This window comes from Osmia lignaria, chromosome 6 (genome assembly GCF_051020975.1).
Source record: "Osmia lignaria lignaria isolate PbOS001 chromosome 6, iyOsmLign1, whole genome shotgun sequence".
NCBI classification, from domain to species: Eukaryota; Metazoa; Arthropoda; class Insecta; order Hymenoptera; family Megachilidae; genus Osmia; species Osmia lignaria.
Window position 1 is genome coordinate 7,690,706 of NC_135037.1, and position 22,169 is coordinate 7,712,874.

Genomic DNA, 22,169 nt, shown 5'->3' on the forward strand with positions numbered 1-22,169 from the left:
TCGGTATAACAGAATCGCAAGAATGCAACAAGAAATTCCATCGAGCTTTCGATTCTCTGCAGCGTCTGAGAACTGGTCCAATGATACGGGAACGTTATCCGACTATCATCTCGTTCCCTGGCTGTCCTGCTGTAACCGTTCGAGCAGGAGGACTCTCGGGATAAATTCATGAGCGCGATGTCCTCGCGAGCGCGCACCGGCCTCGAGGAGCCGCTTGGCATGTAAATGTAAAGAGGGGTTTCGCTTGCGTTCGTTCGCTTGCTCGCGCGCGCGAACCGAACGAGCCTGCTGCATTTTATTAGCACGTTCACGAAGCGAGGGGTTGGGGTTAGGCGAAGAGAAGAAGGAAGAGGTCGATAGCGGTGGCGGAGGTGGAGCAGAGCCAGGGAACAGGGAATCTTGTAAGCTCGCACTCGCGTCGACCTTGCTTCGCGCGAGCACACGCCGCGCTATTACGACCATGTTCGCGCGACGACGCTCCGACCGCGTTGTCTCCTGGGATCCTTCGTGCGAAATTAACCCTCCTCGAACCCTAACCCTTTTTCCCTGAAAATGCGATATAATAAAAATGAATTGAACCAGGGTTGCCTGATGCTGGTTAAAATTTGGAAAATTTTAAAAATTCCAAAAAATTCGAGACCAACGTGAGTTCCAACTTGTATAGATATGTATCGATAATTCAACTTTCTCTCCAAAGGCGTGTAGATCGAACTGTGTCGACTTGTTAGCCGGATTCAGTAAGAAACACGAGACAAGTACCATTATCGAGCGCTGGAAGGCAAACGGTACTGTCGATCGGAATTCCGTAAAATCGTTGAAATCGTACATTGACTCATCAGGTTCTCTCGAAACGTAGCTCGCGATACAGAGCGTGTCTCGTTATGCCGTGGGCACGAGTCCTGTCTGCCGAGAGAAAGTTGAGTTATGCCATTGAGGCATCTACACTAAATGTGCATAACGTTGTGCAACGCGCACAATGCGATAGGTTTATTTACAACGTTGTCAATGAACCGAGAAGGTTGAGCATGTATGATGGTGTATTAACAAATCCGTTCCGTTCGTATCTCAATTATCCGTGACAGGGAAATGTATGAAATTAGGTATTTCTTAAGAAATGAAATTGCAATTTAGAGAATTCGGATTATACAAAATAGATAGAACGTTGAAACGGCTGAAATTCGATGTGGTTCCTTGCCACGAATTACGAATTTCGTCCGGAACAGGATAGTCCCAGTTGAAGAACTTAATTTCACGATCGACTTTCGCCGGTTGCGCGAATCAAATGAACGCTTCGCTTCGGCCTTTCGTCCCAAAAGGAATACGGAACGAGCGGTGGTAATTTTGCTGGCCGGAATGAAGCGTGGCGTCCGGGCAAAAAGTCGGCCCCATCGTTTTATGCCTTGCTCGCACCGTGTTGTACATTAGCTGTAGGTGTGCGTACACACCGGTCCGGGTGGATAGAAAAAGCGGACGTCGTGGCGGGAGTGAGAGGCAGAAGGTAATTGTACGAGGCAATCACGAGCGCGTTACAGCGTTCTGCCTAAAAAGCGTGACAAAACGTGGCGGCTCCTTCGATTTCGAGAGAAACAGCTAAGAAAAGGGACAAAAGGGATGGAACAAAGAGTTGGGGCATAACTAAAATCTTCATCGTTTCTGTTCACGAACGAAAGTTTCGAGCCCGGGCGGAGAAAAAGGAAAAGAAACGAGCCGAAGACGAGTTTCGAAGAGGGGTATGATGAATAAGGCTCGCGCGTTTTCCTTCTTCTTGGGTTTCGCGAGTTTTTGGCGTTCGTCGTTGCTTCGCAGACTTCTTCCCTCTTTCTGTTTCCTTTCTTTCTATTTTCTTCTGCCGCACGGTTACGTAAGCAGTTTGAAGATCGATTTCTTGCCCCTCAGGGGTTGAGAAGGTTCGTCTTTGTATTACTCTTGGTACTTTGTTCGACACCGTAAAGTTTCTTCTTTGATGGAAACCTGCTTTGTAACCTTGTTCTCCCTTTCAGATTGCTCGGATATTCTCATGTATCTTCTGAAATGTTTTGTAACAATTTCGATGCGGGTATATGAAATTGTTGCTCTCAACAGTTTGTCGAAGTCTCAATCTTCAAGCGGTTATTCGAATCGTTCTTTAATATTACGTTTGTAAGAGCGAGCAGAAGCAATTAATAATCTATACGTTCGTGTGCCGTGCCTCGCATGGTTTTCTCTACTGTAGCGGCCAACAGTCGTTCCTATGCGGTCGTTGATGTCTCCGTTACTCGGCGCCAGAAACGAAAGGTAGACTGGAAAGCAGAGCTCCTAACAGCCTTTCCGTTACTTTAATACAACTTGTCGGTGTTAAATTTAATTTTACACAATAAATAATTAAACAAAAATTAAATACTTATAATGTACATAATATTTTGTACAACCTGGTGACGTTTGAATATCCAGTTATATTGCTGATACAATCAAAGGAACGATCTCAATCTCGTAATAATCAACAAAGTGACTGGTCTCATCCACGTCAGCTTCGAAAAGAAGCAAAATGAAGCGTGACTATGGTGAGAAATGCCGGACCAAAGCCACCCGTCGCGTTCGACATTAGCTTCATTACCGAAAGGTCAGTCGCGACACTTTCTGACCTTTCTTTTCGAAGATAACAAGCGACGTGGAAAGAGGGATCGACGAATCGAGTGTCCCGAAAACGAATAGAACGAACGAAAAGAAAGATCGTGAGGAGTCGGAGGAGTCGGTTCCTCTGTGCCGGTAAACGACCTTCGCCTCTCCTCTGGTCCCAACTTCTCTCTCGGAGCGTCAATAGAGTCATTAGTCACGACCCTCGGTGTACCCACGATATTCGTTCCTCCTCTACCTGAGGTCCCGTCCCTCCTCCGCCGCTCCTACCTTCTTCCTCCCGGTTCCTTTTTCATCTCCACGGATCGTTACTTCCCACACGACGCGGAATGGCTTTGCTGATTCCTTTGCTATTCTTCCGAGACTTTTTTAACGCGTTGCGCAAATATTGGGGGAGATCGATTCAATTGTTGTCGGTAAGAGTGAAAGTTTCTCTGTTGGAATTAAGTGATGGTGAAGATATTATTTTATTTTAGAGCTTGGTGACAGTTGTTATTATTATTATCTGGTGTGGCTCATCCTTACGGGCTATAAATAACAATTTTATAAGTTTGTGGACATAGCGCGTTAATATTCTTTAAAATATTAATTTCAATATTAAAATACGTAGTTCGAGCCCTGAATGCTTGTTACAAATATTATTCGATTTTCAAATGGAATAAAAATTAATTCCATGCGAAATTCATGTCGGTATCCTTCTCGAGTTATTATTTTATTATCGCATAACTACGCGGATCTCGATTGTTTCGACGAGTCAAGATTTATCGCGTTGATATGCATAGCTGGTGCGAGCTATCAGTCATCGGGCCCAGTCAACTCGAGTTATTATATGGCAGCTGTCGACAATGGTCGTCTGTCCATAGAACTGACACCATAAAGAGTCCATATCGAATCCACCATTGACACGTGGTGTCACACTTGAAACTATTATCTTGCCCGTTAGGTAACGCGTCATTGAATAGGGTTAACTTGTCTTCTAGTAAACATCAATTCATTTTTTTATTTTTATATATCTCGTTATAATGGTGAATTCTGATATCTAGCAACGTCGTATTAAACGTTTACACCTATTATACATCATCATTACCATTCACGTCTCACTTTGCATTCAGAATAAAACTCTATTCACGCTCGCGTGCTCATTCACATTCTCCCCAGAAGCTCTTTTAGAGAAGTAAGCTGCCGCTCTACGTGGAATACAATTTCCAGATAATTACAAATTATTAGATTTTCTTGGAAGCTGTAGAAAAATAAAGGAATTATCAATCGCCACGTAATTTTACTAATGTTAAATTATCATCGCTCCTAGGTTTCCATCGATCGGATTACTTCGATTAACTCCATGAACGTTCTCGATTATCCAGGTTGACTGTACATCGAAAAACAAAGTGTACGGGAGGAAAATGTCCTCGAGGATGCCAGTCTGATCAGAGCAGAACGTTTTCCAGCGCGGATCGAGGGTCGATGAATAATTCACGGTGTAGAGCGTAACGTTTTTGCGCACGAATTACTTCATTAGAGTCGACCAGTCGCATCCTGTCGTGGCGACAGAGGATGGTTGCCTGCCTTGCATGTCGATTTTACCGAAACCTGAAAAGGAAGAGGCGACAAAGAGGCGGTGAGTTTCTATACCGTGAAGAAACCGACCGGGGATGAATATCGTACACCCGTCACGTAACACGGGGGATATATTCTTTAAAGAAAAAAACAAAGAGAAAAAAATAACAATCTTCAGAACGGTAGTCGAATCTCGCGTGTAAATCGTTCCAGAGAGGAGGGAAGATTTTTGCTTGGTTAGCCAGGCACGCAGCTGACGAGATGATCATCGTTAATTAAGGGAAAAGTGTGGGCTTAATTTAATGGGCTGTTCGAGCCGCACGCGAAAGGAAATTTTACTTATCCATGGGAAACTTATAAGGAAAAGGTCGAATGATGATTTTTCATCTCTTCGCTCGTACTTTTCCCACGTCGATTGCTTTTACTTTCAAAGAAAAAGAAACAATTTTTCGGTACCATTCGGTACCGTTGCAACCAGAGGGGATGCAATAAATTTCTTTCGCGGAAACACAAAAAGTCATTTTAAAAGTGATTTTATATCAATATTTACCACAATATCTTAGTAAATACAAGCGACCCCGAAATTTTATCAACAGTTTTGGATTCGGGGGTCAAAAATACATAGAATTGACCTCTTTTCAATTGTTTTCTCGTTGGGGCCCTAATTGTAGACATTTATCCAGACTTTTTATATCATATATCTTTCGCATTCCTCGGCTTCTTCACTCGAATAATGATCTATTGAATTGATTCCGATGGTACGAAGCTTGCCGCCAGTTCGTCGCGTTTTAACACGGATCTCACGTATACCACTCATATTAATTCTGGATGCTAATTGAAAAAACATTCCATCGTAACGAGCGTTCACGGCTCGAAGCCGTCCTCTGGTCGCCGAACGAATTCGCCGAGGACGAGCGTGTGTCCGGCTTAAATGAATTAGGCTCACGTACACGCGAGGCGCTACGAAGCGTTCGAATGGCCTATAAATAACGCGCGGAGCTAGCTTATAGCGGCGTTAGGCCGGATTTTCAACGAAGGAGCGGCTTCGATCGAGCCGCGGCCACGGCTTGCATATCGATGCCAAACGCGACCCTGTTCGCGTGTAAATATCTTGATTAACGAGGCCCTCATTTAGCTCGAACAGCGGCCAGGGGAAACTCTTTCAACGGAACGAAAACATTATTGCGATCAGTTCTCACGAAGCGATCGTTCAACCCAATTGTTTCATTTTGCTCCCCTTTCGATCATAGTCACCGAATAAATAAAAATAATATTGGATTTATGATAAGATATTCGATGATTAAGGAACACTGTTAGCTTTATCAGGAAGTCTCGCAGTTTTACGATTCAACGGGGAGGGAACTCTAAATATAAAGCAACTCGGATGAACTACGACCCTGTGAAAACGTCGGTTAAAAGACTATATCCGTGCGAGGAGAATAACCCCATGCGCCAGGCGTTTCACGACTTTTCGCGGGAAGAAATTCTCGTTGCGCTTTTCGACGCTCGTTCCGCGATGCGTTCGTGGCAGTTTGCCAACCCCGTCGAGATGAATCGCGGACAGGATTCATGAAATTGCCATAAAATCGTTGAAATCGAGGGTGCTGGTTCCACTTGACGCGGGGTTAAGGTATCAGAAACTGTAGACATCTTCATTTAAACAGTCAATCTCTAATATAAGAAAATTTTAAATAAACCCAGATTACCCTATTTTTTAAATCTACATAAAATTTGATATTCAGAATAATTTTCTTTATATATGTTTGAATAAAATAATCGGTACAATGAAATTGAAGAAGCTTCCAAATGGAACACTTTGTCGAAGAAACAACTTCAGATCCAACAGAAGCTCGACAAATCATTTCCGATTCATAAAACACGTCGCACCGAGAACCGACAAGCCAATCAATTTCCACGGTAGCTACATCAATAGAATAAATATAACGCTATCTCTCAAACGAATCGATCTCAGCCCACGCACGACATCCATCGGCCATTATCGCTTCGATCAATCATTCCATTCACCTGCGATCATCTCCGGCACTCGCCAACTCCCGGCTTAATTGAATTTTAATTTCGATCGAAAGATAGAATCCCTCCGTGTTGAAGGAGAAGAAAAATTCGCCTTCGTTTTCTTTCCACTGGTCGTTTGAAGCGCGTGCCGCACGCTGCATCAACCCATGTGGTTTCCTTCCCCTCGAGGTCCCGTAGCTGGGTTCACCGAGCCGTGGCAATAAATATCATAACCTGAAACCCCGTGGAAATGTTAGGCTCCCGACTTAATCCGAGTTAAAGCCGCGAAACTCGTCCCATCTTCTTCGTTTCTCTTCTCCTCGTTTTGCTGGCTCGCATCTACCCTCTCGAGGCCGGTTTGTCCTCCTCGCACGACCGATACTTCGTCAACCAGCGATTAGCGGCTTTCGGAGAAATTTCGTCGAACTGTTCAGCCGACGATAAACCCGTCGTTCTTATTTTTTATCGTTGATTGAAAATTTTGTTGCTCCATTTCAGATAGATAATTTATGTATATCGGGGTGGTTTTTTTGATAAATTCGTGTTAAGGTTTTCGAGATGGTGTTTTCTAAAGGGACAGCTTTCTTTTGAAACTCGTCTACGTGAATCACCGGTGAAACCCGGCAGATGTTCCTGGACAACGCTTAACTCGCCTCATTACCACGAGTCGCGTTAATGAGCTTGCGTCCCTTAATACCTCGCTTGGCTTCCCTTCTTTCCCTGCAATTTGAATACAAGCCGTATAAGGTTTTTGAAAAAAAATATAAAATTCAAGAACCACGTTTACCAACGGGGAATGAAATATTTTTAATCGAAATGAGACGGAAATGACCTCGCTTTCTCCCTCGCGATGAAGAGAAAAGAAGACGAGTCGAAGGCCGTAGGAATGTTGAAGAAGAGAGCAACTCGCTGGCAGACGGAGCGTAGATAAAGATAGATGCGTCGGTTTCCGGCGTGTCGAGTTAACGACTCGAGTTTTATCCCTCGGTCCTCCATTCGCGTCCTCTTGTTCCATGCCGACTGTCGAGCCTCGAAAGCGTGGAAAGGGAAACGAAAGCACCGAGACTCTGTAAGAGAAATTAATAATAGCTTAATTAGGGGACGAGGAGGAAGGAACAGATAAATAGCGAACACGACAAGAAATTTTTCATCTTGTCACTGCTGAATTCTGTGCAGATGTGAATCTCAACCCTTTGACTGGTTGACTAAAATAAAATTTATTCGAAAGAATTCTAAATTAATACAATAACCCATAGACTATTCAAAAAATCATCAAAATTAATAAAAAGACATTTATAAAAAGCAATCGTCTTTAGCAAATAAAGACAAGATAATGCAAAGAATCTTGCGAAATGCATGTTGAAAAAGCAGACAGAAATGGAGGAAGGAAACTGGTCGTAAGAGGGGTACAGCTAAGCGCAGAGGGTTGAAAGAAGATAGAATAAAGGAAGATAGAAGAAGAATAATGAAAAGAAAGGAAGAGAAGTCAGAGGCAGAACCGCACCACGAGTCATCTGGCACTCAGCAGGATTCGAAATAGAATCGGTCTCGTTCCATCCTCTCTGTCCTCGGCTCTTCCTCCGACTTGGAGTGAGAAGAAAACGACGGGCAAAAAGACGTCGAGCCAACAGGGCCGACGATGTTTTCATTGTAATTATGTCCCCTGTCCCTCTGGCTCCTCGTGGGCCAGCCTTTTTACGGGCCTGCTACTAAGCAGCCTGTCAAAGCGTCCTAATTTCTGTCCCGGATTCGTCGCTTCGAAACTTTCTATGACCCTGCTCCAATTCATGAATCTTCCTATGTACCAGCTTCATTTGCCTTTTTCGTTAATGTTTTTTGCTACCCGAAATGTGTAACTAGAAGTTCTTCCATTTTTTTCCCCATAGAAATTTGTACAAAATTTAATCGAGTATTTCATTTGCATTTTAAGAACAATTTCAATTTTCTAATAATTTCTTCAATTTATTGACACGGATTCCAGGAACAAAATTTTTTCAAGTATTCTTCTTATTTTTATAAGTGTGCATCTGCAATAAATTGAAACCTCCCCTAATAATTATATTATTAATAATTAGTGTCGAAGAGGAATTGTAAAATGAAAATTGAAGCATTCATTGAAAAAGTTGCAACATCTGTAATACCGATTTCAACGTGGTGCCGTCGAGGAAATGGCGTTGGTGATATTTTCGGTGGCGTTGCGTCGCGTATTGTGTAACAAACCTGTTAACACGATCGGTCGTGTAAAGCAGGTAACGAGCAGGCAGTAATCGAGATCCGTGGACTCTAAGTAAAGTCAAACATTGGAGCCGAGCCGGTTGTCTTTGCTCAGCAAACTCGCGCCAGTGCGGAGCCAATATTTAGACAACGATCGGCTCAAACATCGTAATACGCGTTAAAACGTTATGACACGCGCCAATTGCCGTCTCTATTCCCCCATGGATATCGTTTGCCTTTCGCTTTTGACCAGACTCCATTAACTTTGACACCGTATCATTCCATTTTGCTTTATGCAGGCTGTTTTAACCCTTCCATTAAGAGTGTCTTTCATAGAACGTAAATAAACAAATTTTATAAACGCTTTTCCTAGGAAAACTAAAAATGCCATAAGAAATGAAAGCAATCCCTTGACCCGAAAATGAATATTCGAAGAACGCGAAGATTCCTATTTCTCGATAGGTTGCGTTCAAAATGTCCTTCGATGTGGAAGAAATTCTTCGAACGCACAACCTTGGCAGTGATTCGATGCAGCTTCTCACAGACTTCTGAACGCGAGCTGCAAGCGGATTGCAAGCGGCTCGGCGAGTTTCCAATAAAGATCTCAGGCCACCTGACGTTCCTCGCGATTCCTCGAAGAATCTCGAGGCTCGCAAAGAGGTGGTCGTAAAGAGGCACTAACGACGGGACATGAGAGAAGATCTTTGAAGGTAGCAGACACGCGCCATTTCCCAATGTTTCGAGCGTGGCGAACGATCGTCACTCAAAACGCGGCTCGTTCTTTTCGAGGACCTCTCTTCTTCATCCTCTTTGCGGCTTTGTGTTTTATAACTCGCGCCAGACAAAATAAGATCAGCTTGATTAACCCTAAAACGCGATAAATTTAATATAGAATAGGATATCTTAGTGAAAATTGGAAGATTCCGAAGCATTGGTACAAGTAACGATTAGTTGCACGCGAAATTGTCGATCCATCATCGGTAACTGGATCCAAATAGAAACCGAAGAGTGTCCAAGAAGCCGTCAACGTTTCTCGAAGGAAACGGAACGCGTCTGACGGCACGAGACACGCCTCGTTTCCCGATATTCCACGCGTGACGAATGCTCGTCCGACGTTTTGCTCGCGATTCCTAGATTCGCAGAGAGGTTCCGATTTTTTGAATAAATCCTTGTCCGTAGGACACACACCGTTTAAAGAGAAAAATTCAGTTTCCCTTCGTGGAAGATGGGGACGAAACAAGAGCCAGCCTCTTTGCTAGAAGACACCTGTTCTCCAACGACGACGTGGTGAAAATAGAATGTTTGACGAAGAGACACGCGCCATTTGTCGTGGCTTTAAGCGTGTCGTCATTTCATTCGTCAAACGAACGTTTCTCTGTTTTCGCATTGTCCTTTCACAATGATTAATCCGTCGTTTGAATTATGGGTTTCTCTTGGAGAGTTCTGCGCATTCATGGCATATTTTTCGGTCAAGCTAAATTAAGTATCACATATTGTTTCTTTGTAAATATAAAATTTAATATCGTTAATTAACGATTGTTTTACAGATTGACAGGCAGCACGACGGCGATCGGTAGCGCAGCCAGCGGCGGCGGCGGTGGAGCAGGAAGCGGTGCTACCGGCGGGGGTGGGGGTGGCAGTGGAGGCGGAGGTGGCGGGGCAGCCGGCAACGGGACTTCCGGCAGTGATTTCCTCCGCAGAAGTCACCCCCTCTCGGAGCATACGGCCCTGCATCCCGCCTACCGGCTCAACTACATGGACCACCTTTACCACCAGCTTCAGGCCTCCACGCACAGTCCCAACGCCTCGTTACACGGTAATTACCTTACCTTGTACTTGTTCCGAGATAATTAGAACGATAACAACCCGGCGCATCGCCTAATTCCAACGACCTCGCCTGTTGAGCTTGAAATTTATTCGCCATCGAGGTGTACCAATGGTGATTGCCACTGTTAGAAATGATGATCGGATGTGGGGTGTGTTCAGAATATTGTTGGAAACTAAAAGGATAAAATTATTTACATTTTTAGAGTAGATAAAGTTATGCCAATTTTAATAATTATTAGTAGAAGTGGTGCACTTAATTTAAAAAATTTAATAATTAAAGTTTAAGAACTTTTTAACCCTTTTTAAAGTATAATTTATGTTACAATGATGTACATCGCATATAAAACGATATATCAATCTACTTTGATGAACGCAATGAAGAGGGTCAGAGAATATCTTTAACAGAAAGAAAAGGGCCCGCATTTCCGCCGGAAGAATCTCTTTGAGAATCATACTTCCCTCTCGAGAACCTACTACATTTAAGATTTTCTCTCCCTCTATTGTTCATAATTGTATTTCTTTTGTCTTTTGTGTTCCCAGGACTGGGTGGTTTGGGGCCCGAGTACCTTCTGCACGCGGCGGGGCCAGCGAGCACCCTTGCTTCGTCGGAATTCCCTTTTTCTATCGACGGTAGGTTATTAATTAAATCAACGATAATTATATCGATGTAAATGGCCGAAATATCGTCCGAAATGTTAGAGAATGACAGAGAAGAGACAAGTGTATTTTGAAAGGATATTTTGATGATAGGATTTCCTTGAACGAAATCAGAGAATTTTTTTGCCAATGAGGTTCGAGGACGACAAGTGAATCTAATGAAAGATCCTGATATGCACGGTACTCGTGGCTGGCCGTAGGTGTAGCAAAGCTAGCAGCAGGTAGGAGATCGACCGGTTAAAAGGCCGAGAGGCTAAAAGACGACTGAAAGGGTAAACGGGGCCTCGTTAGTCGCCACCGGCGCATAATTGAATCGACTCGGAGCGACACGACCTCATTAACACCTTAGCGCCTACCCTACAGGTTGTCTCACGTTTCTTCTTCCAATCCTTGATTATTCTTCTCCTCTTTCCTCTTACATTAAATCAATCTTACCAAAAGTTTTCAGGTTACCTCATTAATATTTTCTACAGATTACGATACCTTTTATGAATACAACTTTTACTATACCCCGTTTTAAATATGCATAGACAATGGACACTTTTCTATATCTCTAATATTGAAGACTTTAAATTTTTATATTGTATTAATATTACGATATCCAAGTCCTGTATTTATCACTTTTTCCATTTAACCATATAATTCTGAAATTTTGTCGTCTTATGGACGATGGTTCGATTATTTGAAGCGACCTGTAGGATGGTAGCGTGCGGCGAGTAGCGTCGAATGAGCCGCGCCGATCGGAGTGGCCGATTGCACCAATTTACATGTCTCAATCCCATGTTTGTTCCGCGAGGGACGCCGAGGGGAGAAGGGTTGGGAAACGTACGGAGCGTGTAGAGTCCAGAGGGTCGTGGGTCACGAGGACGCACGGGCTGAGGGGAGATGCTGTGAATCGTTCGCATATTCATTAAAGTCCAGGCTCTTTCGACGAGCAGACCAACCCTTTGCATCCTGCAGATAAGACGATCGTTCTACCTGGAGAAAAAGTGCATCGTGAACGAATTGCAGCACTTCTGCATCAGACTAAAATATACTGTATAAAGCTACTTCGAAGTTCGTTAAAATTATAAATGAATCGTTAACAATTAGAAATTTTCCAATTCATACATCAAATAAATGATTTGGGAACATGGAAAGTCTAGCATGATTTCATAACATAAAAGTAGTACAAAATAGCACTTACGACCATTGGCGGCTCGCGTATCGGCACTGTGGAACTGCAGCACCCCCTATTTCCACTTGATATTCTTTTTTCTTTAATTCTTTCTTTATACTTGTACAATATATAATCCTTAAGCTTAATGTCAGTAGTCATCCCCCAGTTTATGAAAAAGGTACAAAAATTTGTATGGAACTGTCGCTCCCGCAGTGCCGGTTTTTTAAAGCAAAGGCTAAACATTTTCTGGAGCAGTATCCCCACTAATTTTAGCTACGAGCCGCCACTGCTTACGAGATATCAATTTAAAGCTTGAAGATTACTGAAAATAGCTATACAAATATTTCATGGATATTCCTTATGTAAAATGGCTGGTTCTTTGTTAAGTGAAGTACAATTTTTGCAGTAGCCAAGTAGCTGTACATCGCAGATCTTGTTTTACTTATTTACCATGCAGGAGAATCCCAAAAAACGAGGAAAGGAATCGAGCGACCTCGATCAAAGTACCGAGGAACCTTAAACGTTCCAGTTCATGCGGAATAACCGCATGGCAGCCGCGTGCGTCTCTCTCTTTCCTTCTTTTTTCGCTCGTTCAGCATCGTAAATTTGATCAGTGCTCGAATTAATAACCGGGCGAGGGGATAAAGGAGCACGTCCACCGTGGACCATGAAAGGTGAACGAAGAAGAAGCGAAGGCTTCAACCGCGAGTAACTCTACACCCGTTGTGCGCGAACGAGCGATCAACCGAGTGGAAACCGAGGAGAAAGAGGCTGCCTCGAAACTCTTCGTGGCTCTCTCTGTATCGCGTTGCGAGTGTGAGACGACACGAAGAGATAGGGGATAGCGGAGAACGCGCCAGAGGTAGAAATGAAAAAGGGTACACCAAAAAGAAATTGAGGATGGTAAAGAAATTTTGGTAGAAGACCAAATAAGGGAATCTGAGATTCAACAAATTTCAGAAACCATGAAAATTTTTTATTTACAAATTTAAGTCCCAATTTAATTTCGTCATCGTTACAGAATGAAACATGTAATAACAAAAATATATAAGAAAAGAACATATATAATAAAAGCGGGAAAAAAGTATATCGTCAGGTGGTGAGAAAAAAATCGAAAGAGGAGGCGAAGAAGCGGAGAAGCAAGGATGCTTCGTACAAGCGAAGCCGCCACCACGGACTTTAAGAAAGTGGTTTGTGTATTACATCGTTGGCTTGCGGTCGCAGGCAAATCGCCGCTAAAACGTTCTGGCCGCAGAATCTCTTCTCCTTCTCATTCCTTTCTTCTCCTTATCCCCCTTCAGCGTCTTTCCTTCGGCTTTTCGGCTCGATTCTGTATATGTATGTACCTGGTTACGAGCGCGCGTACCGAAAAGCGGACTTCGAAAAAAGAGGTATCTACCCTTGGAATATTTCTTGGCAGTACGAGCCGCGAGAATTCGTAGCGCTTAATTGAACTGGTTCCACGACGACGCGCCGATTTTTCATGGAGGATCCGCGAAGTCGTCGATCCTGTTTGCGTTGCAAATCGATCGTTCGATGCGAATCGACTTTATTATATTCCCCTCTGCGGATTTTCATTCACGAACGGGGAAATATTCGAGGCGGCAGATTGCTCGGCGAGCTAACGAACCTTGGAGACTTTAATACCTGGTCAGGCGATTATCATCCAGGAGTTGTTCACCTCTTCTTTCTTTCCTGTTCGTTATCGAATAATCGTACCTCTGAAATTTCAATTAATTAACAAATTAATTTACGGTGTTTGTAAACATTGGGCGCTGAATAATTCGGTCATTAAAATAATGTCGAAGTAAAATTTAATTTGCCTTCAATTTCAAATTTGTTAAGCGAAAGAATCGGATAGATGGTTTGGAAAATCTTATTCAGAAGGGCATTCTCTTTTCAGTGTCAGCATCGTCGAGGCTAGGAAGTCCAAGAGCTTCCGCTATTAGAGCGAGCCGGAAACGGGCGCTGAGTAGTTCACCATACTCGGATCGTTTCGACATTGACAGCATGATCAGATTCAGTCCAAACAGCCTTGCCTCCATCGTGAATGGGTCCCGAAGTAGCAGCGCGAGCGGCAGCTACGGCCATCTTTCTGCCGGTAAGTATTCGTTTACGCATACTTTTCGTCAAATCATTAACTTATCGATGAGATATTTTCTATGAAGACAGTGGTATCTCGGTATACGTCTGCTTTAGAATACGTCCTGTTTGGACGTGACAAATTTTCTTTGGTATACGACATAAATTATTTCTGTGAATTTTGCGTCATTTTTAAATAATTATCTCAGAGGAAAAATTAAATAGAAAATTAAAAATAGCAAACTATAACCGCAAAACAGGAGGTAATCAAATTTATTCCATTTAGTTTGTTAATTTAGAATCTATCATTAGGTTACATTTATATTTGACAAATTAATTATGTTAAATAAACTAGTGAAAATGTTTTATAAACTTCTAGGAAATCGTTTAAATACTGTTCATGACATAAACAGTGTTTAAATTATTTTACAACCCCATTAATGTATAATATCAATAGGAGTTTTTTTTTTACATGAGAACGGGTTAATCATTTTTACATTACTTCTTATGGGAAAGGTTGGTTTGGTATACGTCCTATTTGGTATAAGTCCAAACATCAGGAACGTATTAAGGTCGTATACCGAGGTACCACTGTATCTTAAAAAAATCTCGAGTCGCTTCGAATTGTACTACAACGAGCAATTTTGATAATCGAACCAGTGGTTACTTAATTGATTGCTTGTTTCTCGGCCCGTAAATTTGGCGTGTCAAGTTCGCACCGCGCAGCTGTGCCGCGTAATCGTTCGTTCCGCTTGCATGGAAGTCGCGAGCAAGACGTTACGAGCGATTTACGCCCGGAATAAATAAGCAGGTGAATCGCGACCAAGCGAAAGGGGGAGAAAGGTGCAATTAAGAGATCACCCTCGCACGATACACAACGAAAACGTAAGTCACAGAGCGTGTTTTCAACGGGAACGCTGATTGATCGCTCGTAATTACCGACGCGCTCGTGCAAACTCCTCGTTCCAGGCAATCGTACCTCGACGCGGTTGTAAACGTTTCGCGCGAGATACGCGATACGTGAATTATACTCCTGTAATTACACGTGTTTGTTGTAAGCGTGTATTCGTGCGGTTGTTAATGCGCGACTACCGCCTGACAACCATACTTTTCGAATTTATATATCGCGGACGACGCGGCGCTAATGAACGGAACTCGACGGTGCTCCGTTTTCTGTCAGAGATCACCATTTATGGCAGCGAGTTATTCAACTTCCTGTAACTGTATATTTTAAAAACGCCAATGAAAACTGAGAATTTTTTATCTTTCTGTTAAATGTCGATAAAATTGAAATTTGTAAAAGTTCAAAATTCTGAAATTTTGCGGTCGATCCAAAAAAAAGAATCATCAGAAAATGAAAATGACCGATTCAGGTTTCTAATAAGCGGAAGTTCATCCTTATTATTTCTTCATCCTCGGAGATCCTGAATATTCATCTTAAAACAGTATGGACGGGTGGTTTCTCTCACGAGAACCGGGTCGTTCGGTTGGCAAATTACGGTAATTACCAAACCTGTACGAAAGGAATAAAGTCATTGGATAGGCTCGCGTAAACGCGGAGGCCTCGTCTTCGCAAGGATCAGGTCCTGACTTTTAAGGGCAGACCGAAGGGGCGGCAAGAGGCATCGAATTAAGGTTGCGGTGCGCATGAAGCCATTATAAAGCCTGCTGCAGCGGGAATCGCGATGTATACCACAAATCGACCGGACCTCCTTGCTCGCGAGTTTAAACCGACCGGTAATTTGCGATTAAATGAAGCAATTAACGGATTAAAATTCAAGCGACGCGCGGTCGTCGATCGTTTGTCGGCGCGAACGTCGCACGATACCCCTCGGGTTGTTGTCGCTCGTTAAAGTTTGCTTCTGCCACTTGCACACCCTCCATTTTTCTTAGCATTTTCTTTTTTTTATTCAGTTTCAAACTTGACATTCGTATAATTATTACATATCTTGAGTCTATAATTAATTCCATTATTCTAGAAGCTAATAAAAGAAAGAAGGCTCGAATTAACTGGAAATCAATCTTCGTCAAATTTGAAAGCTTCAAAAGATAATCTTATATCCGCGTAATAAGTTGATTGCAGAGAACTCGTTATTCATAGCTAGGATAGTTATCGAGTCGACATCGCGATCGAATCATAAATTTCACAGATTTCCCAAAGCGTTCTCATGCACGGACGGTGTATGAGAATTTTTCATTTACCTACCGACAGAGAAAGGCATCGGTGATTAAGCGATTATCTTCTCGTAAACGTACGGATGACCAGTTTCTTGCACAGAGTACAAGCGATTTCATAAAATTATAGTCCTTAAATAAAGCGTCGTAGGCGTACACTTGAAGCGTTTTACGTTCATTTGAAACGCGATGGAAGAAACAAACTGACGAAGATTTTATAGTCTTAAACGTTATTTTTTTCTCATTTTTGAATACGTTCGGTGAAGAATGAGACGTGTAATTCACGTTCAAAGCGACGGGGATTCTTATTCGAGATAAGAGTTCTGTAATTTCCAAGTCAATTGTTTTACAGTAAAATATGAACTTTCTTTAGAAGTTAATAATAACTTCAGACATTTATGCTTAAATAAGAATTATTTAGTATTTTGCCTTTCAAGACGCGAATGTCATAGAATCTAATTTATAGACGAAGGATCTAAGCAGTGTCAGCCAAGACTTCAATTAAAAGGAAGCGTGATTCGAAAGCTCCTCACGTAACGCACCGACAACACCATATCGAACGATGATTGATTTAGCCATAGCAATTTATTCAAGCAACTTGCTGCCTACGGCGCGTATCGATAATATTTTATCGAGTAACAAGCTCTCGGTCATTAGGGGCTTGCCTGGTCACGATCGCGTCAAAATCAGGCTAACACAACCTTAGAATTGGCAATATTAAAGTCGTACATAGAAGTTCAATCATTAGAATAATGAATTTTTATAATATTCAAAATAATAAATATCGACAATTCCTACAGAAATCTAAAGATTAATAAATTGATATTAAAATTCAATTGTAAAAAATTGAGCTAGTGAAAGCTATGTCAAAACACCATAAAAAATCGAATAACGTTCATTCGTCTAATACACGAATCTCCGTCGTTGTTTATAAACGTCTCGGTTAAGTACTTGCGTGTTTATCGGGGAGGATTGAACGAGCAACGTCGGTGAAAAACACTGCTTACACGATCACCATGTGCAGCCTTATGGTTTCGTAAGAGAGGTCTTTACCATTGAAATGCAAGCTTAGCCTACGTGCCGGAAGTCCGGCGTGTCGTGCTCGGACTGTCAAGAGAATGGACGCGGTCCGATTTCGATCTCTATCGATTATCCTCGTATCACCACCCTCGTACCGTGCTGCTCTGTTCGCCATCGAACACAGCGGTCTCGTTTAACGCTGTATACACGACAACACCGTATCTCACGACGAAATCTGCGTCGATCGCACGAATAATTTGCCGCGGCACGGTTACGCTTTTCTTTTTTCTCCCCTCTTCTTGTTACGTTGTCGCGGTATCGGCTTTCGGCTATGTACAACCTGGATTTACCCGGCGATTAATCGTCGTGAAAGCTGGCTCGATTAATGTATCCTTTGTAGGAAGTACGCGAGGGAACATGAGTTCGATCGGAACCGATAAACTGTATCACTTGCTGCGCTGACTGAGTTGTTTAGGCTCGCTGGAGTTGTCTTTGTTTCTATCACAGAAAATTAAAAACTATAGCAATGCAAATCTCAAGCTTGAAAATAATGAATGGAAAAATAGAGAAATTTAAAATTTCGAATCTCAAATAAGTACACAAATTGAAAATTAAATATTATTAATGGAAATAAAATGAAAAAATGAAATTATGGTTAAAGTGTTAAGGGGTGTCTGTGAATAATTTATGTTACCCTTGTTGCAGCAATGAGTCCAGCATTAGGAATGCACCCAGGAATGGCACCTCACTTGCAGCAGCTACAGGCTCACCTATTGAGGAGCGCAGCTGCAGCAGCTCTCTTACCCCATGCTCACCCTTTGCAACCCCCAGCACCGCCACCTCCTCCACCCCATCCTCACCCCCATGCCCACGGATTATCGCCACATTCGCAATTGTATCCAGGCGTGCCACCCCATTCAACAGCCTCGACAGCACTCGGACCCCATGGGGGTGGATTACCACCAAAAAGTGAGGTGAGTTCATTTAACCTGCAATTAACACCTCGAATGAATCACGAGAGTAACAAAGAAATTGCAGACGATATAATTACCACTGTATAGGTGTAATCATTTTTAAACACGATAATTAAATCGACGATTATGCAAAACTGTTATCTTTCCTCGAGCGTGTTTGACAAGAGTAACGTTGATAATTACACAGGTGTTTGTTTAATTATTATTATTATCAGCAAGGTATGTTCAGTAGCTCGTCATCGATTCATCGAGAATAAACGATCGTTCCCGCAGCCTCTCACCTTTCCAAGACTTCTCAGCTTCGTGGTCGCGACGCGGCACGCAAGAGAAAAAGACAAGGGAGGAGAAAGAGAAAAAGATTGGGTTACCCTCGCATGGTCCTCGGGTTACAAGCAACCTCGCGCACATTATTTCGCCAGATTCCACCCTCATCCCTTCGTTCGACCAACCTCTTTTATCTTCTTCTCAGTCGCTACCTTCCTCTTCGTTTTTCTTCTCCTCTTTCCTCCTTCCTTCCTTCCTTCCTTCCTTCCTTCCTTCTGCTCTGATTTATTTTCGTTCTTCAAAGTGTTTTCATTCTCTTTCCTAGCGAAACGAGGCTTGCGTTTCCTCCCGTACACGCTCGTTTCCGCTTGCGCTCCAAGCATTTATATTTCCACCAGTAATCGAAAGCTTGAAAATCAAACTTTCAATTATAATAATTATGTTTTAAATTGAAAAAATCTTCACATACGTTTCGTTTCTTTATGCGTAATCTTCCTACGTGGTAACCGTACGATGGAATATGTAAATTCTTATTCACATTTACGAGGTGATGTTGCGTTTATTATGTAATAAATTTATCGCTTCCACGAATAAATTGAAGAAGATTCTTACAAACCATCCACGTATTTCTTGACACACGATCAAAGCGACAACAGAAGGCTGTCGAAAGCATCCTGGAAATGTGTTAATAGTCGCTATCTACCTTCTCTATCTTCATTTTGTCCGTCCATTCTAGCTACCGGAAAGTGCTAAAAGTTTTCTCCTCGTCTGTTTGCGTAATACATTTCCGAACCTCGAAGCCACTTTCATTCTCGTATCCCTTCGACTAATCCAAGCACGGGATATATCATTAAAACATTAGTGCCTGTACCCTTAGGTTTCATTATTCATGAGATTAACACTTTCGGAATCCAATAATCCGACGTGTTATAAATAAATTTCATTCGAAATTTGTTCAACAATTTTCATCAACCCCTTTCAATCCCCTTTGAAAATTTTCATATTATAAATATTATATTTTATATAAATTACATATGATATTCTTGAACATGAAATTGCATCGCATGTCTGCTACCAACACTCGTATCACACTGGTAATTGCCTCGGTGTAAATTGGAGTTTGATGCAAGACGCGATCAATCTTTTTCGTCTCTGATGCAAGAAATGCCGCGAAAGTAGCAAGCTGTTATTTAAGGACGATTATGTGCTGGCTTGAGACACGGAGGAGAATATGCATAAGGTGTCAGACAGGATCGTGGAAAATGTAACACGTCGAATGTCTCATGAGCCATCATTAAAATTTAATTTTTCTGCTTGCTTTTGAACGTTTCCTGTAATTGCTTTACAGAGCGCAGAATCGTGCAGGAAGGCGTCAGAATCATCGACCAGGTCAGTGACAGCGGAAGCGGACACATCTTCGAGAAGAGCCTCTGCTAAAGTGAAGAGAGAACCAGCTACGACAACCACGAATGCGGCAACGACAACGGCACCACCGACCCATCCCCAGGGTCTCAGTCCCAGTGAAGATCTTCGAGACGAACCTGGTGACTTCATCGAGACCAACTGTCACTGGAGAGACTGTGGTCTCGAGTTTCCCACTCAGGTAAAGATTTCAGAATATTATTCAAGGTGTTCAATTAATATTTGTGGTTGGAAATGATTTAATTAATATTTCATCATTTCTTTCCTCAGGATGATCTCGTAAAACACATCAACAACGACCACATTCATGCGAACAAGAAGAGCTTCGTTTGCGGCTGGGAAGAATGTTCGAGAGAAGAAAAACCATTCAAAGCTCAATACATGTTAGTGGTTCACATGAGAAGGCATACCGGCGAAAAACCCCATAAATGTACCGTAAGTATCATCGAACTTCAAATGAAGATTTATGTTTAGTAGAATTTAAAATGAAATTTTTACGTGTTGTTGTAGTTTGAGGGCTGTTTTAAAGCCTATTCCCGATTGGAGAACCTGAAGACTCATCTCAGGTCTCACACCGGTGAGAAACCGTACACCTGTGAATATCCTGGGTGTAGCAAGGCCTTTAGCAACGCCAGTGATCGTGCGAAACATCAGAATAGGACACATTCCAACGAGGTAGCTTTTAATTTTCAAAGTCTACCCTTTCATTACTAAGGGTGATTAAACATTCACTATTCGTGACACTTGCATGTGAAAATTTTCATTTCTTCAGAAACCGTACGTCTGCAAAGCGCCAGGCTGTACGAAAAGGTACACCGACCCATCGTCCCTGAGGAAACACGTGAAGACGGTGCACGGTGCCGAGTTCTATGCCAACAAGAAGCACAAAGGAGGTGGAGGTGACGGTGGCGGAAGCGACGAGGCTGGTGCAGGAGGTCACAGTCCTAGCAGAAGCGAGGATCTCCATCCGAAGACGCCAAGTTTATCCAGCCCCAGTGTGAAGTCTGAAAGCGAAGCTAACAGTCCGCCTATGATGCAGCAACAAGGCAGTCCATTGGTTGGTGGCTGCAACGATGAAGTCGCCGGTGTCGGTGCACTGACTGGTGATGGCGTTGCTCTTGCTGAAGAACCTTGGAACGAGGAACCTGATGACTTGGACATCGCCGATCTCCCAGTTGCTCTTCGTGCCATGGTAAATTTCACTTAATATTAAATATTGAAAAACTTTCTTTACTATTTTTGTAATTTAAATCATTTGAATCCACCCTGAATTACAGGTTGGTGGAATGGAATCGCAGCAACAACAACAGCCACCACCTGCTGCCTCGAGAAATCGTTTAAAGGGCAGACTAAACGCCAAGGGCATGCCCAGCCTACCCGTCGGTGTGTCTGGAATAAGAGGAACACGCGGAATGGGCCCTCAGGGTAACATTGGCGATCTGAACAGAAGGATCACCGACTTGAAGATGGAAGGAGGTGGTCCCGCTCGTCAGACGAGCCTGTCCGATCTTCAGCTCAGGCTACAACCATTGAACGAGCCACGAAGAGACAGCAACAGCACCGTCAGCACTTATTACGGTAGTATGAAGTCAACGGACTTTGGCAGCAGACGAAGCAGTCAGGCTAGTGGGGTTAGCGCCGTCAGAATGGGACAGACTGGGCCTGGTAGTTTCTACGACCCCATTAGCCCAGGTACATCCAGAAGGAGCAGTCAGATGAGCACCACTTCTGGCAGAATGAACCCACCGAGTCATTTTCAGGGACCCTATTCGACCAGCAATCTTGTCGTTCAGACGCAGAACATGTCTCTTCAGGTATTTTTCATGGGGTACTGGAATGAAATTAAATTGTTTAGTTATTAGATGAATATGTAATATTGTATGGTGAATTTAGGGTATTCAGGGTATGCCAGGAGATTGGAACGGTCCCACTGGTCACTGCACCCAACCTTCAGGTGATCGTCGTATGTCCGAACCTACGAGGGGACATCAAGCTCAAAGGAATTCACCACCTATGCCACCTAGGCCAAGGTCAGCCCAGCTTCCTGAACACCACCCGAATCAGGAGGTTATTCTGGACGAAGTTGGAGAAGGGGAAATGGTGGAAAATAAGTTGGTCATTCCTGATGAGATGATGCAGTACTTGAATCAGGTATGCGTCTTTTAATCGAGAAGATGTTGCACATTTTTCTG

General features: G+C 42.8%; 1 protein-coding gene across 2 annotated transcripts in view; it reads left to right on the forward strand.

Annotated features, from left to right (window-relative positions):
* The window catches only part of ci (transcriptional activator cubitus interruptus), an 86,784-nt gene that overhangs the window by 61,600 nt on the left and 3,015 nt on the right, over window positions 1–22,169 (forward strand). For both annotated transcript variants that reach the window (XM_034318864.2, XM_076688889.1), the window contains exons 2-11: window positions 9,945–10,213; window positions 10,765–10,854; window positions 13,944–14,141; window positions 18,023–18,291; window positions 19,904–20,158; window positions 20,248–20,412; window positions 20,488–20,652; window positions 20,750–21,169; window positions 21,255–21,791; window positions 21,871–22,128. In XM_034318864.2, the coding sequence (XP_034174755.1) occupies window positions 9,945–10,213; window positions 10,765–10,854; window positions 13,944–14,141; window positions 18,023–18,291; window positions 19,904–20,158; window positions 20,248–20,412; window positions 20,488–20,652; window positions 20,750–21,169; window positions 21,255–21,791; window positions 21,871–22,128 (2,626 nt within the window). The remainder of the gene's footprint in view (window positions 1–9,944; window positions 10,214–10,764; window positions 10,855–13,943; window positions 14,142–18,022; window positions 18,292–19,903; window positions 20,159–20,247; window positions 20,413–20,487; window positions 20,653–20,749; window positions 21,170–21,254; window positions 21,792–21,870; window positions 22,129–22,169) is intronic.